Raw genomic sequence first — 16,539 nt, 5'->3', positions numbered from 1 at the left:
ATTTTTCCACAGAGAGCTTTAAATTAATTAGTGGTTTACATGCTAACAAAGAATCTGATACATTCATAAATCAATCTAATGCAGAAGGATTACCGGAGGGTGAAAACCTATTCAGTGGGGAGCTCACATTCACTTAACATGGTGTGTTTTCAACAAAAGGGTGCAGGTGTGGAATAGACGGGTACCAGGAAGAGCCCATGATAATCACTTTGCATCACTTAAAGGCGCAGCAGGACACATGGTAAATCAGAGCCCAGGGCCCACCCTAAGTGAAACCCATGTAGATATAAAAGGCAGAAGCACCCCACTTTAACCTTCACAGCTAAATTGCCAGAGTGCTACAATTTCTTTCATGTAGGTTATAGGCCACTGAACTAATGGAAAACAAGAGTTGAACTAAAGGACTTGCATGGAAAGAACAAACTAACAAAACTGTATAGCACAGATACAAATAAGGGTATCAAATAAAAAAATGTAACAGAAAAAAATTTCTGGGTAATTATTAAACTTTAATGTAATTGTATATACTTTTGGTTCACTTTAGGCTTTTAAACTACTGCTAAAACACTTACTCTGCCACAAGACCTCTACTGTTAAAGTGTGGCAAAATTTTTCTCAATTTTTTCCTAACCTGGCACTGTTTACTGTTAAGAAAATTTCACAACAATGAACACTTTTCCTGGTCATGTTTTGTGTCCAAAGGTGCAAATTCATGCACTTCAAAGATATAAAAAATACTTTGATGACTAGCGTGATTTTCAGCCTTCAGTATGTTTTAAAATAAACTTGTGATTTGCTTTGAAAGCTGCTTATTTTAAAGATGGGATCTCTGTCACTACAGACACCTGCACAGTCCCCATCAAATGCAGGGAGAAGTGTACACATATGAACTGATCATCTCAATTTCCTTCACAAAGAGCCATCCTTGATGAGTCAGAAGAGACACGACTAAGAAAATTGTGAATATGCAGACTATGAAATAAAAGACCACGAGTGACAGGAAGAACCAAACAATCCTGGCTCAGTGCTGCTGGAACTTTCAAGGGAGGGATTTGCAGTAACTCCACATTTTGATAGTGAACAATCAATATTTACTGATGGTGGTTCATAAAATAAAGAAACGTGAGCAATTGCCAGGTATTCAGCTTGAATTATTCAGTTCACAATTCAAATAAATCCTAAATCCACATAATCCAACAATGAGGTACCAGATTTTCCACACAGACATATGGAAAAAACACATTACAAATTACTTGTATGGTTTTGGTGATAAACATTTATCTTGAAATGAAGTGTCTTCATCTTCTGTAGTACCTTCCAGTAACAAATCAGTCAGGAAAACTGCGACTCTGGGACAATATCAAAAGCCCAATTCTTTCTGGGAGTGCTGTGGGTCCCACACAGCACACGCCGACTGCTCTTCAGCCTCAGGAAAACCTCTCCTTGTGTGCATCCCTTCCATCATCACTCACCAGATGTTTACAGATGCACAGACCTGTTTTGTAAGCAAAGCCACCACAGTGTCAGCAGCTTCTGCAGCACATGCTTTGTGTTCATTAGTCACTGGTGTTATGTGTGTGTCTCCCTTGCAGGGGTTCTGGGTGAACTCGAGTGGGAAGGACAGGGAAAACCCACTGCCCCACATCCTTCCAGCACCCACAGGGACAAGGCACACATTCCCTGCTCTGCTCACCCTTACAATGAGCATGTTTTACATGAAGTGGTCACCTTTTACCCTTGTGACCTATCTGTGACAGCAAAACCCAAATAATTTTTTTTTTTTTAAAAGAAGCAGAAAATGCTAGTGGGTATTGCATGAGGTGCCAGCCTGCCAAAGGCTTGTGTGATGGCCTGCATAGCTCCCAGGAGGCAGGGCAGCTCCCTGTGCTGCCTGCTTTGTTTCACACTGCAAGAAATGCCCTCCACGAGACGAGCGAGGCACGGGAGGTGCCACTAAAGGTGCCACGCGCTGTCACCTGCGCCCTTCTCAAAGGAGCTGGCTCCTCCACGCCAACCTAACCAGCACAACAAACAAAAAGAAAACGGGGGCGAGTGGAGGCGATTAGCTAATGAGTGATTAAATAAAGCTGGGGCCTGTCACTGGCAGGGAGGCTGCGGGATGCCCTGCTTTGATGCCGAGTGCAGCCGGTGCCAGCACAGCCAGGCCCTGGGCTGGCTGCTGGCCCTGCCCAGCCCGCTGGCCCGGGGGATGCCCATCACACCAAAAGAGCAGCACAGGGCTGGGCACCCTGCGGGCAGGCTGCTGGCAGCATCACTGCTCAGGAGGGAGCCCCGCCGCTTGCCAAGGGGCTGCTCGCCCAGAATCCCTCGCCGAAATTTCGCTGGGAGCGTTTGTGAAGTGTTTGCTCCAAAGCCAGGGCGCGCAGCCGGCTCCTCGCCCTGGGAACGCGGCTCCGCGACTTCCTTAATCCCTGGCCTCCCCTGGGTTCAAATACTCCAGCCCCTGGACCCTTGCTGCTCACAGCCCCGCAAGTTCATTAATGTTAATTAATGACTGCTGTGTTTCATATTAAAATGACCAGCTCTGAGCTCTGAGACACAAAGAACTTTCCATACATCAACTGCTTCAAAGCAACGTCTCTACAGGCGCGCTGGCTCTCGGCTCTAGTTGCAGGATAATTGTGCATATTACCCCTCAGGGAAGAGGGGGAAAAAACTACCCAGTATTTACCTTGGGGGAAGACTGCACCCCCAGAGAGCTACCTGTCAGCTCCTAATGGGTTACAACACTTGGCCTCTCAACAAATTATACAAAATTACACCCTGGTTAGCAGACAGAAGTGATCCACAAACCCATAGTGAAAGGCAAAAGAAGTGTCTGACAGGCAAGAGAGGAGACCACAGCGTGGGTGCACATACCAAAAGCCTTACCAGCTCTAGAAGGTGAATCAGTATTGCTCATTTCATATAGTCTTGGATTATCCCACTAAGTATGTTTTACACTCAATATATTATATTACTGCTATGCCTCCAAGGGAATGCTAGTTTAAAAAAAAATAAAGGAAATATTTCAAATAGAGTAAACAGTTCTTCCCAGATTTTGACATTTATTTACACTGAAAACCAAAATGCAGTTGCAAATCCAATGCCGGATCTTTGCCATTCTTCCTCTGGCAAAAATCCTCCCGGAGCAGCAGGAGTTTAATCTCAGTCACAGACTCCTGCATTGCAACTTTACCTGATAAAAGTTTGTTCTTCAGTTCCTCCAGGACTTCTGTGCCCATTCTCACACATTATCCACGGGCCAGGCTTCCCAGCTGCTTAAACCCCATCTCAAAGTCTCCTTGTGGCCAGCCCAACCCCACTGCAGACCCCAAGGGCAGGAACATCCGGATGGTGCTGGGATGGGAGAGGGCAGTGGCTCCCACAGCTGAGCTGGCACATCTGGGGCTGTGGTGGGAGCAATGAACCCAGAGCTGGTTTCTCCCACCTGTCACTTAGGTCCCTCCAAACCTCACCTCCTTGTGTTAATCACTAAAGGTTTGTAAATAGCACTCACTGGAGGCAGGTGAGACTTTAAGGATCCTGCATCACACAGTTCACAGAGCATCCCTCCCCAGAGACCTGCTACAGCTGCTCCCCACAAAGTTAAACAAACTTGGGACCACCAAAGCCTTTCACAAACAACTGTGCAACTCACTCAGATCAGTGGCACTTCCATGTATGTTCAAGATGATAGTTTGGATTTTATGGTTTTTGAACAAGTCTGCTTTATCCCATGGAAGCTTAAGACATTTTATCTGAAGATAGGGACAAACAAACTCCTTAACAGATGGAAACAGCTCCTCAGATATTAAGCAATTAAGCACACTCAGCACATGTTGGCTCACAAAGAAAATTGTCTTGAAGAGCTAAGGCACTCTATAAATAGAGGTTTGTGATCAACTAAAAATCTGCCATTTCATCTTTTGCTCACAAGGCTAATCTCATGAACTGGTACATGAAAAATGAAGATATAAGGAGCATTACATGATATACAAAATGATCAGATTGAGGGGTTTTTCTAAGCTTCTATGCTTGTGTTCTTTCATTTTTTCTGTGGTTAGCTAAGATTTAACAGGAAAGTAAATCTACTGCTTTTTGATATGAAATTGCCTTTCTGTGCCTTGCTTCTAATTCCAATGAGGAATGGAAGCAGCTTTTCTCTCCCATGGCTTTTCCAAGGAAGCCAAGCCTTGATTTTCCTCATATTTATGAACACATAAATTGGCAACCCTTGGTTGTGTCCAAGGCAGCCTGGATGCTCTGGTGACCACCTTCAGCCAGACCAAACGTGCCTGAGTAGGACAAGAATTGCAAAGCAGCGAGTAGGCACAGCTTACCATGGCTCCTTCGCTCTTACTCTGGGCAACTTCCCGCTGCAGCCGAGCCACACACAGCTTCTCCCTGAGGAAAGAAAAGCCTGTGAGTAGCAGTTCCTTCTCCACTGCTCCCCCAAAGGGGCAGCATTCCTGCACATCGCTGGGGTAACCCCCGGCAGGCCCCGCTCTCCCCCCTGGGCTCCCCTGCAGGATTTGGTGGTTGTGTTATTATTTCATTTCGGAGCAGTCTGACAGAGCTGTCAATAAATCAGCTGAATCCAAACATCATTTGCTTCATTCAAACAACAAAGTAGCTCATCATGCCTGTGATATGGAAACAGACTGTGCAAATCAGATTGTGTTATTTATTCTCCCTCAGCCCTGCACATCAGCTTTATTCTGCACCATATTAACAAATGCCAGAAGGCTGTTGCACCATCAATAAATACATGCATAAAATTGAAATTTAAAACATCTATTCTATTTATAAATACATTGTGATGCATTTTGCAACCGCTGAATTATTAGATTTTTTTAATTAGCATTTTTTCATATAAGATCCTTATACAAATGTTTGGCTCAACTCAACTAGTAAGTAATTTGTTTAATTAAGGATTTGGCAACCACAACACATTTTCAAGTACACTGAAAAGTTGTAAGAAAGAAATGAAAAGTAGTGATTAGCTTACATAGAAAAGGAAAGATAATTTCCCATTGTATGGCATGGGGAAACTCCATCCCCCAAAAACCCGCAAAGGTGCCAAGCCAGGGCAGAAGTAGGACCCAGGCTGTGAAAATGCTCCTACCATTGACTGGGTCACTCTCATCCAGCATGGAAAACTAACTGCTCTATGGTATTTCATTCTCAAACTTGCAGAAAAAAAAAGTAGCCTTTAAATTCTCAGGAACCATTCCTGATGAGGAAAATCTGCACGTGCCTGCCTAATTCCTGTGGAATGGCAGCACTCCTGTCACTCAGGCACAGCTCAGTGTGGGTCAGTGCACCAGGCCCCCCTCTCCATTCCTGCAGGAGATGTGGTGCTCAAGCTGAGTCTCTGTGCTGGTCACTGAGCACCCCACGTGCTCACTGCACCCCTCAGCATTCAGCCAACCATCGTGGGTATCAGATTAGCACCAAGCATTGCCAAAGCCCTGATCTGTAAACAGGGGTGATGCTGAAACCACTGAATACCAGGACAAGCTGAAGATGATACAGCCACAGCCCTGTAGAAATTATGTTTGTGTTCTCCACCTTCTTTGGCACATGTGAAAAATTATGGAAAATTGAGAAGTGGCATTAGTCCAGTATCAAGAGCCTTAACACAGGTGTCCTAAACTCATCTTCTAAAAGACAAGTAACACTCCCCCCCTTCTTTGCTCAGATACTATCACAGGCAAATTATAAAACTGGTTAATCCTATTTTTAGGATTTAGTTCATTTGCTGGAAATAGCCCCTTGCATTTTTGCACTGCTTCAGTGCCCTAATATGTTCTAGTGGAAAAAGCAAGTATTCCCTTTGAGGAGGTTTTGACCTTTTAATTGCAAAACAAATGCCTAAAGATATTTTATGAGAAAATATGCGGGGGGTGGGGGTAGAAAAAACAACCCCCCCACACAAACCACTCCTCCATACACTTCCTGCCAGTGGTCAGGAGAGATTTATTTAGCTATGTCTCCTACATCAGGAATACTCCTACTTCCCTCACTCGATGTTAACTTCAGCATGGAATCACTTACACATTTCTGGAATTCTATGAGAATAAATTTCACTCAAGGTCCATTCACAAAGAAGGCTCCTCCATCAATGCCAGGTCTGCCCTATCTGGGTGGGGATCCTGGCTGAGATTCCCAAAGGCTTTTCTTAGCAATTTTCCCAGCAAAGGACAGCAAAGTCTGGCATTCTCTAACTTGGTTTATAGCATTGCTGCTGTTAGGAACACAACCGCTTTTCAATAGCAGAAAATGAAAAAGAAACCTATTATGTAGGGGAGGGGAAAAAAAGTGCCACAGTGGGTACAGAAGAGCCAACTTTTCCAACAGTGTCTACAAATAGTCAGCCTTGAGGCAAACAATCTTTGTGCTCCTGCTTCCTCCCTCCCACCTGCATTCCCCAGGTGAAGGAGCTGTGGACCCACAGCCAGACCATGCAGCTGGTTTCCCTCCTCTGGGCAGAAGCTCAGCATGCCTGTGGACCACAGGCATCCCTGAGCCTGTTCCAGGGAGCTTTGTCAGGGATGCACTCGGCCCATGGTGAGCCACTTCCCACCACCTCCACACAAACACGCCGGTGTGCAGGGCAAGGAACGTGCCGACAGCATTTAAAACTAATTTGGAGTGTTGGAAGTTTTCATATGAGATAGATGACAGGAAAAAACAAGGACCTTCATGTCTAGAGGATGACCAAATAAACCCTCATGTTATTACCCACCATCTCAGTCAGTTCTGATTCAGGCAGCACCTTCAGTGACTACTCTCAGCCCCCATTTTTAACATGGTGTTAGGACTGAATATGCATTTTACTATGATTGAGTTGCAAAAACCAGAAGATTTTAGCTGCTTTAGCCTTTCAGATATTTCAAATGCAAAGAACATTTGACATGCAGCTTCAAAGTTAATCTCATTTTTTAATCTTAGCTTTTAAACAGAAAAAAACAGTAGCATCACTTTGTTGCTATATGGTTTTATTTATTTTTAATCAAGCATGTTTCATTCCTATAGCATATTAAATTAACAAAGTTAATTAGCAACTACAGCCAACCTGCAAGGAAACAAAATCTTCTCTGGGGATTTAAAAAATTAAAAGATGTTCATTGAGGAGGTCTCATGTTCTCTTTTGAAAAGCCTCCAAATGACAAAAGGTTTACAAAAATGCTTTTTGAAAGCACAGTTTATGCTCTAAGGTTTGCATATTTGTATTGTAAGTGGCAAAATTCCCAGCCAAAAACGTTGCAAAGAAATAATTAAAGAAGCCAAACAAGGATTTAATTATATCCTTACCAGATGGAACCAAGCACAAAAGTAGTCAGTGTGTGCGTGGAAGAAAGATACATTTCAAATCTCAGTATCACTGGTAGGTATTGCAGTAGTTTGTTCTAAAAAACAGCAGTTTGAGGAAAGCTCATTTAGTCCAAGAAAAACACAAACGTGCTAAATAATTCTGCATATTGGGAACTCTCCTTACACTAAAATCTCTCCTTCACTCTCCTTTCCCACCAGGCTGGAGTCACCCAACTGCCAGACAAAAGGAGCTCTGCATCAGGTGACAGAGCAGCTCCGGGCTCCACCACGGAGCTGCTCCAGCTTCTCCCCATCCGCCAGGACCGAGGCAGGGAAGTCAAGTCAGGCACAAACCCCGAGCTCTGAACAAATGCTGATCTCCTCCTGGTGTGGTAACACAGCTCCTCAGATCAAGTGCCACAATAAAAGCTGCACTGGGTCCATGAAAGACTCTATTTTTCTCAGTTGTTCTTTTTGTATTGCTACTGTACATTGATACAATAAACCCAAAATCTCCAGCAGTCTACTTCAGCTTCCCAAACACTGATCTTCATTTTTATTTAGAAACCTCGGATTCAGAAACTGCCAGATTTAGGGCTTTGCATCTCCATCTAACAAAGAAAGATATTACTTAAATTAGCTTCTGAATAAAGTAAAATTGTGCTGAAATATATCCATTTGCCAAGACCTAAGCTATACAGTACCAGGATGTATTTTCAGTGGTAAATAGTAATTAAGTACTGTTTAAATGATGAAATGTAATTTTATCTTTAATGAAGAACACAGTCATGTCTCAAAAAGAATGGAAAATATCTTAGGGACATAATCTGAAAAAGTTAATATTTCAGCAAACCTTAAGCCCCATGATCCCATGGAGAAGGGCACCATCCACCCTGTCCACCCTGACACTGTTCTTTCCTGTCCTGATCAGCCCCACAACCTTCTAGCACACATTGACAGCTCTGACATTTTTGACAAGTGTCAACATCAATACAGATTTCAAACTTTTCCTTTTCCTATTTTTCAAACTTTTCCTGTTCCTCTGCACAACAAAATTCAATAGGTATGAAGCTCCCAAGTTACAAATTTGTTTCTTTACCCACCTTTTTTTATTCAAGAGCAGGAATGTGTTTCCTTCATGTTTCATCCTGCCTTGGAATTTTTCACTCTGAAGCAATTTCATTAGAAGCGATCAGTCCTGTACCACAAAGTGAAGCCCACCCTTCCCTGTCATCTCATAACTTCCACTATTTGAAAAGCCATAAAATCACCACTGACAATGTCAAGTTTTGAAAATACAACGAACATATTTTTGTTGTTGGTGACTGTGGCCAAGCACAGTGGCCAAGCCATATTCCAGTGAGTCCTCCCATGCCTTCTGGAGGCTGTTTCGGAGCAGTGAAATCCCAGCCAAGTTTCCACTCTACACTACTGCTGTGAGATTCACAAGGTTAATAAATACTTTGTTCTCATGGATAAAAAGCAAACAGAAGATTGACAGGGACTCAGAACCTGAATTTGCAAGGCCTCCAAAATCTCCTTGTGCCTTGGAACCACTCCTTGTCTACTACCTATCAAAATTACTTCTTAACTTTTTTCCCCCTGTATCATTATTTGTAGCCACAGCATTGTTTTCCCAACAAACCATAAAAAAACACCACTAAACCCCATCAAACACGGATTAAACATAGCACAGTGCTAACAACTGACCCAGGGGCAGGGTGCTACTTTGTGCAGAAAGACACAGTTTGTGCCTGGCTTCTCTCAGCTCTTGGTTTTCCGAGGATGTTTCCCATCTGAGTGCTGACCAGGCTTGACCCCATGGGATGGATGAGATCTGACAGGGGAAGGGCCGAGGGTGGAATGGCTGCAGTGAATTCCCGCGCCTCTTCCAGCTCCGACTGCGGCTGCGGCGCTTGGCGAGGCTCCTTCCCCCGACCTCACCTGCAGCCACGCGCTCCCTAAATGTCACAGCATGGTGGAACTGGCCTCCAGAGCCTCCGTGCCTTAGCCAGGCCTGCCAATAAAGGAGTCATCCACAACAAAAAGATATTCATTGCAAATTTAAAGCTGAGCGAAGTACGGGCTTCATTTAACTGCTTTTACAATAATTGCAAGGACTGGAGTTACAATAATGGAAGTACTAATGCTGTCAGGCAGAAGCAGGAAAGATAGGGCAAGCCACCAGCAAGGAGCAGCTCCTATTCACTGCTAACTTATTGGTAATAAAAGATAAGCCTACAGAAAATACAATTTACATTAAATTTCTCTTCTATTATGCATGATTCTGCCAAATCAGGACAAGTGAAACGGGTAGTAACTTACTTAAACTGTATTTTCTTTGGGTGACACTAACAGCAAGGAAAAAGAAAATTATAACTATAATCTAAAATAAGAATCAGCAATCCTCATGGGGTCCTCACCAATTTCCAGTGGATTTTCATGTAGATTAATCTGAAGAAGTTCAAAGACAACAATCTAGTTACTTTCCAGAAGCATCCAAACAAGACACCAAATACAAAAGAAATGCCATGGAGGAAATCACAGGAGAACAGGTAAGAAAGGAGGAGGCAAAGAGAGGAACATCATGAGGGCAGAGCCTTTGTTATAAAAGCAAGAACATTGTCTTTGGCTAAAACGTGGGAGTTATGGCAAAGAAATTAGAAGGGAAAGGTTATCAGGAGTCCATGGCAGGTTATCTCCAAATTGTTTCCGTGACAAATTACTCTTAGGGCACCTGAGCAGGGAAATTCACCTCCTGTGAGCATGGGAATGGGCAGCAATGCAATTTTAACACAAGCATCCTCTCTCACACTGGCAATTTTTATTATTTCATTGATTTTTTTTCAGCTCTGAAATTATGAGTGCAAGGCAGCAAATTTTAATGATTTGTTGGCATTTCAGACAATATTTAAAATATATCTATATATCTATAAATATATCTATTTATTAATGTTGGAGTGTCTTCCATTATTAGCACTGACTCTGCAATACTGCCCACCTTTTAAATTTTGTACCTATTTAGGCAAAAAAGCCATAGTTAAGGAGGTATAGACCCAAAGTCTAAAATTTTGGGTTTTTTTTCTTCTGAACATTGAAATGGTTTTTAACCTTGCTGCTGCAGAAAAATAATCAAGTGAAGAGCAAAAGCTCTATAAATAACTTTCATTAGTTACTGCAAAATAATTAGAATGATAAGAAATAGAGCCACCAAGCAAGACATGGGGGTGGTTATCAACCATCACAATCAATGCAGTTTCTTGACTAAGAATAAAATAGAAAAAAAAAGTTATTTTTCCCCCCCACTATGCACATATTCAGTTGGAGGATAAAAGATTAATGTCTGTGTGATTCAATGCCAAATCATTGAGATAATTATGAATTAGACCAAGCAATCATTTTACAAATCTCCTGGAACATTCACTTTATGATCATTATTCATAAGATTATGCATTCAACTGCAATTCTTTTTTCAGATATATTCCTCTGAAGCCTTTCTTTTGGTCTGAGATTCCAGACCAACGACAAAAATGAGTTTTTCTAGAAAGACAAAAATGGAGGGAAAACCCCACATTTTTTAACCATCTCTAGAATCTGCAGAGAGTAGTGAGAGATACAGACTTCTTTTAATAAACAGCCCAAACACAGAGCAGTAAATTGCAGCAGGCAGGGGAGTTACACCTGGCTATCAACTTGAATGCAATCTCCTCAAGTATGAAACATCAAAACCCAAGTGCCAAAAAACACCAAGTAAAGAGCACCAGAATACTGAGCTCTGAAATACATGTAAAGTACCAGTTTTCACACTATAAATTAAATAGTCCATGCATTATGCAAACCTTACATTTACCAGAAAGCAAAGTTAAGGTTTTAGCAGGGCCAAATTCTGCACAGATTTGCTCCCTATTTAAACCTTTTGATTCAGTATATCACAGAAAAACTACTAAAACTCACTGCTACAAATAAATGGGCACTGGATCCATCACACAAATAACAAAATTTGTTATTACTAAAAGTGGTACATTAACTATAAACCTGATTGTTTCTGTTCTGAAATACACACCTTAAAATATAGAGCAGAAGTAATTTGACAAATTCACACTGCTGTAGTTTGGAATTTTTTTACATAAGTGACTGATTTATCAATTTTAATGTTACATAAATAGTAATATTTATATTTAATGCTGTATTATTTCTGCCATTAAGTTGTAGTCCAAGAAGCATACAGTGGGAACTTGTACAATCAGGCAATCTTCCAAGTTCTCAAAGAATTATCATCACTGAAAACCTCAGCATTCAAAAAGGAAAAAAAAGAAGGAAAGGACTAATAAAAGTCAGTATGGAATATTAATTCAGCAAAAGAAAACTTTACATCATAATATAGGCAGCTGTTCTACAGAGATCCCCATTCTTTTCTAAGGGAATTACTACTTGCTCTTTTTCTCAGGTGATACTTTTAAAAAGTATTTTACACTAATTAAAGCATTTTTAATCAAACCCCTTAAATTGTACCACATTTCTTCCTGAGAATCCTTTCACAGCACAAGGCCTACAGCTTGCATTTTTCTGATTAGAACATATTGCAGTGTTTATCTGCTTTTTGATGGCATCCTCAGAGCCACCACATTATTCTTATGACTTTCCTCAGTACAGGTGAGTGTGAAAAGCAAATTGTCCCTCTGGTACATGACTCATTCACCTGATCCTCCCTCAGCAGTATATGTCCAGGAGCTCCAGTTCTTTAAGCAGGATGATAAAACCATACAGGTTGTTCAAAACTTCCCATTTTAGCCTGATAGCACAGTTGAGTTCAGAGTGGGTTAAGACAGAGGCACAGGGTCACTGCTTCATGAAAGTCTGGCCCATGGACAGAGACAACAGTGTAAGTCACCACCTTTTAATCCCTCTTATTCCCAACACACACAAACTGCCACTCTTCATTTCACAGGCCCACAAGATGCTTTTTTTTTGTCCTAATCCCCAAAAACACCTGCTCTCTTTGGATGCACCAAAGCTGGTGACATTGAGCTGCTCGGTAGAGCTGACATGGGCCTGGTGACACATCAGCCACCAACACAAGGAAGGTGCTGCTGAAGCAGATATTGCTTCTAGACAAGCCAGATTTTTACTTCTGTGACTTGGTGACACTGAAAGCAACAGCTGAGATGTGAATGGAGAAGCTCTGCCTATAGAGCTGTCAAAAGATTATTTTTTAATGGATATTCAAGGAAGAAGAAACAGAGCAAGGATCAAAGAGGAACCACTCTGTGTAAGGGCACCTCTCCCATCTTGCCTGCCCTGGGCACATCGTTCAGCACCTCTGCTCTACTCCAGATTTCAAGCCAGCCTACTGCTGCAGGTCATGCACAGAATTCCTGTTAGGGCAAGCAAAGCTGTTCCTCCTCAGTGCCACTGCTCTTAGCAGTGTCTCCCAGCTTGTGAGTGTAAATTCTCCTCTCTCTGCCTGCTGTTCTGTTTTAATCTGGGTCAAGCCTTTCTCTAGACTAGCTAGAGTCTCAGTTCTTGTGTTTCTGGTTGGGGCATTAAGTATCAGATCCTTACAGCATACAGATTTTTATCATTTTTATTGTATGGTTTACTTATGTTTTGGGGCTTTTTTCTTAAGTAACTATTTGGAGTCCAGAAGATATAATTCTCCTGCTAGATGATGAACTCTTTGGTTTGTGACCCAAACCCCTTCAGCCATTTCTAGCAGAAGTGAATTATTTTTTTCACTGATACTGGATACAAGATGACCTTGGAAAATGAAAAACAAAGGAAGAAACAAGCAAACAAGGTTTTCTTTTTGCAAAGGACTTGGAAGTTGAGCTAACAAATTCTCCCAATCACTTTTCCTCATATAAATTTTTTCTCTGGAGATTTGTCACGTGGAGATGATGTGCTGTGGAAATTCTTTTGAAAGGACATGCATTTCCCTAAGGGGTTTTTAATGAGAATTTATTGCTCATGAAAGATTCAGGATTGGCAGCACTTCAGTCTTCAGTTAATGATCTTTTGTTTATTAACATAAAATGCATCACACTTAACAGGAGTGTAACTTCCCCAACCAATGCATCAAAGCATGGAAGAATTCTCACTCCTTCCATCTTATCCCCTGAGGCTGTCTGAGAGGGTGTTAGCTGAAATTCATATGGTTGTCCTCTATAAAGATGAAGTCGTTTCACATAAAGCTGAAAATCATGGAAACATTTTTTTCATAACCAGACACAAACTAACAGCAAGAAATGTCAGTTCACTACCGTGACTTCTCACTGCACCTTTTCCTTCCACATAAACCTTTTACTAGAGTCAGAAAGCATTTGCTTAGTCCTAATCCAAATTACTTTTACATTCTGTGGGTAACATTCATGCAAAGTACTGATTCCACATCCTGGTAGTAAATTACCGTCTTTAAAAAAATCAACAAATTCTCAAAGAGTGATGAAGACTATATTCAACCAGGTCTGTAAACCAGAGATCCCAGAAACACACCCCTAAGCCACCTCTTGTACATTTAAGGAAATAAAAAGGCAGAAATACATTTTTAAACCAAAAAAAAAAAAAAGAAACCCAACACTAAAAGAAAATGGGTGTAAGGCACAAACCCCAAATTCATTGTGTTGGATACTAAGTTCAACCAAACCAAACTTGTAGATCCCACTGCTTTCTTCATAACTAGCTTTCCTTTGTTCTGCCCAAGAGATACACCCAGTACTCATTTGTTTGTGAGAATGCTCAGAAAGATTTTCCTCCCTGCTCTCTACAAAGCTTTTCACTTTTGTTGCTACAGTTCAAAGAAGATACCTGATTTTGCTTCATTACTGGTTGCCCTCTTACCTCTGTTTTCCACTCCTTTGTTCCCAGATCATCACAACAATTCCTGGTATCCTTTGTAATCTCTTTTTAAAGGAAGGTGTTACACAGTGTGATGTATTTCTATCCATGCAGAAAGCCCACAGCATGAGGACTTATGGTTTTCCTAACAGGCTGCACTTGCTATGTCTTTTTTCTCTCTAAGCTATATTTATTGTAAACTCTATAACCTTTTGGATGTCACTCATGTCCTGTTCTAACTGAACTCTGAAATACCTTGTAAAAAACATATGGATAAGAAACAAGACCAAAGTGATTTTTATGCTGTGCTCACTTTGCTCACAACTCTTGACATTTTTTTTTTTTTGTGTTTTCACAATTGTTCAATACTTGCATGTTTTGATATAAATCACTAACAAATCTGCAATGATCTTCCACTCACAGAGAAAAAACTAAAAGGGATCAAACCTGGTCAGAAAGAGTAATTTTCTTTACTTACTGTTTTCTTATTGTAATCTCATTTTGCACCCTCAAGAATACTCTTCTGGTATACTCAGTCAGGGGACAGGTTTCTGCTGGGAACTGTGTACATTTTAAGGCCAAAGGAGCTGGAAACTCAGATCAGGCCCCTGGAGCAGTGTTTTCTGTTGCAACCCATCCCTGCTGTCCTCTACCAACCCACCTGAGATACAAGAGAATTTCTTCTCACATCATTATACAGAAAATCAAATAATCTGAACAGAGAGATTACACTTTTGGATATAGCACTTTTGATACAGCCCCTGCAGGTGCCTTCCAATAGGATTCTCAGCAAGTGACAGATGTAATAATTATTTTCTGAGAGCGTTTCTTAAATGACCTATTAAAGATTTACCTAGAGGCAATAATTGCCACTTAGTTTTCAGCTTCAGGAATGTAATCCTGTTTATTGAATGCAAAGTTTTCAAAAGAGAAAGAAATTCAGACTTATGTATAAATTTCTGTGGACTTGGATAAGCTACAGTTTTGTGAAGAGAAAAACAGATGAAAGCTAATAAGAAGGATATATATATATATATTTTTTTTTTTTAATTTAAAGTGATGCTGTAATACAAACTTCCCTGGAAAAAGTTATAAACTGCTGGACTTCCCACTGTCCTCCCCCAGACTAAGGAACGTGTTTCACTGTGCCTTAAACAAAATAATGTTCTCGACACCACATCTCACCATGCCAGAAAGAAAACAAGCAGTATGCTGAAAATCACTTTGAAGTATCCTTCAGTAACCCAACACACAAATTCATATTCATGCAGCCTTATGGCAATAAAATCAGTTCCATGCTAATGATATAATTGTTTCTTCTACCATTCTGTCTATAAAAGAAGACTAGATAAAGTCAAAGGCAGTGGGCTCTGCCTGATTAGTGTTTTGACAAATTAGATGATTAACTGAAACCTCAAACCCAAGCTTTGCTGTCTCAGTAGACCTAGAAAAGGAGAAGAAAAGCTTTGCTTTTGAAAGGACATGGCTCTACAGGGAGCTCAGCCCAGCCTGAGAGTGCTCCTCAAAGAGCAGTGTTTGTACTGAGCACACAGCCCTGCACACAGCCCAATTCCAACAGAGAAATTACAGCTGTCACTTTAAATAATGGAAGCAGCATATGGCAATATATGCAAAATGCTTTCCAACATGTTCAACTAGAGATGGAGAAACTAAGTTATCAATGACAGTTTTACCACGTAATATACCAGTGTAACACTTAATAACATTGAAAATGAAATCCAGACATATCAGTGGGGCAATGGCAGTATGCCTGTATTTATGAAGGTGTTTAAATACACATACTGTCAAATTGCAACTAGGAATAAAACAGGGAAGACTGAATAACAACAGGCACAACGATCCACTTGCGTTGTTCAAGTTGTTTTACTGAGCTCAGTTAGAAAGCTCAACATGTGAAACCCTGAATTTGCCTCAGTACATCTCAAGCCTTTCTCTCTGAATATTGAACTACAAAAAATTATCAGGTGAAAGCTCAGTACTGTCTGTCCTTCCAGCTAGTAGCTCAACAAAGCTGGGCCAGAACTGTTACTTAGAACTTTTTCAGTTATTTGTGATGTGACTGAAAATGCTATTACTAAAGAGTGTACTGTCAGCATTTTACAAGTAAACACAATCTTAAAAAAAGACTTTTTGTTTAGAACCTGCATCAGGGAAGCAAACACCTTCAATAAACCCCAGACAAACAAAACCCTCTTGGGGCATTTTAAATCATTTTCCCCAAAGACAGCAGCCAGCTCTGCTCTGTGAATGAGGCCAACTTCTCAGAGCTCAAATAGCATCAACTTCAATGGAAGTTCAACTTACAGCAAACAAAACAAGTAATTTAAAAGATACAGATGAATAAGGATTAAGATGTGTTAGTGT

At 41.1% G+C, this 16,539-nt stretch overlaps 1 protein-coding gene across 6 annotated transcripts in view; it reads right to left on the bottom strand.

Annotated features, from left to right (window-relative positions):
- NCKAP5 (NCK associated protein 5) overlaps window positions 1-16,539 on the bottom strand; it is a 416,669-nt gene that overhangs the window by 190,813 nt on the left and 209,317 nt on the right. For all 6 annotated transcript variants that reach the window (XM_085584141.1, XM_077784917.2, XM_085584139.1 and 3 more), the window contains one exon: window positions 4,344-4,407. In XM_085584141.1, coding sequence (XP_085440267.1) covers window positions 4,344-4,407 — 64 coding nt within the window. The remainder of the gene's footprint in view (window positions 1-4,343; window positions 4,408-16,539) is intronic.

Source organism: Lonchura striata, chromosome 7 (genome assembly GCF_050655825.1).
Source record: "Lonchura striata isolate lonStrDom1 chromosome 7, ASM5065582v1, whole genome shotgun sequence".
Taxonomy (NCBI): Eukaryota; Metazoa; Chordata; class Aves; order Passeriformes; family Estrildidae; genus Lonchura; species Lonchura striata.
The sequence above is the reverse complement of the archived record's forward strand: the minus strand, read 5'-3'. Positions and strand labels throughout refer to the sequence as shown.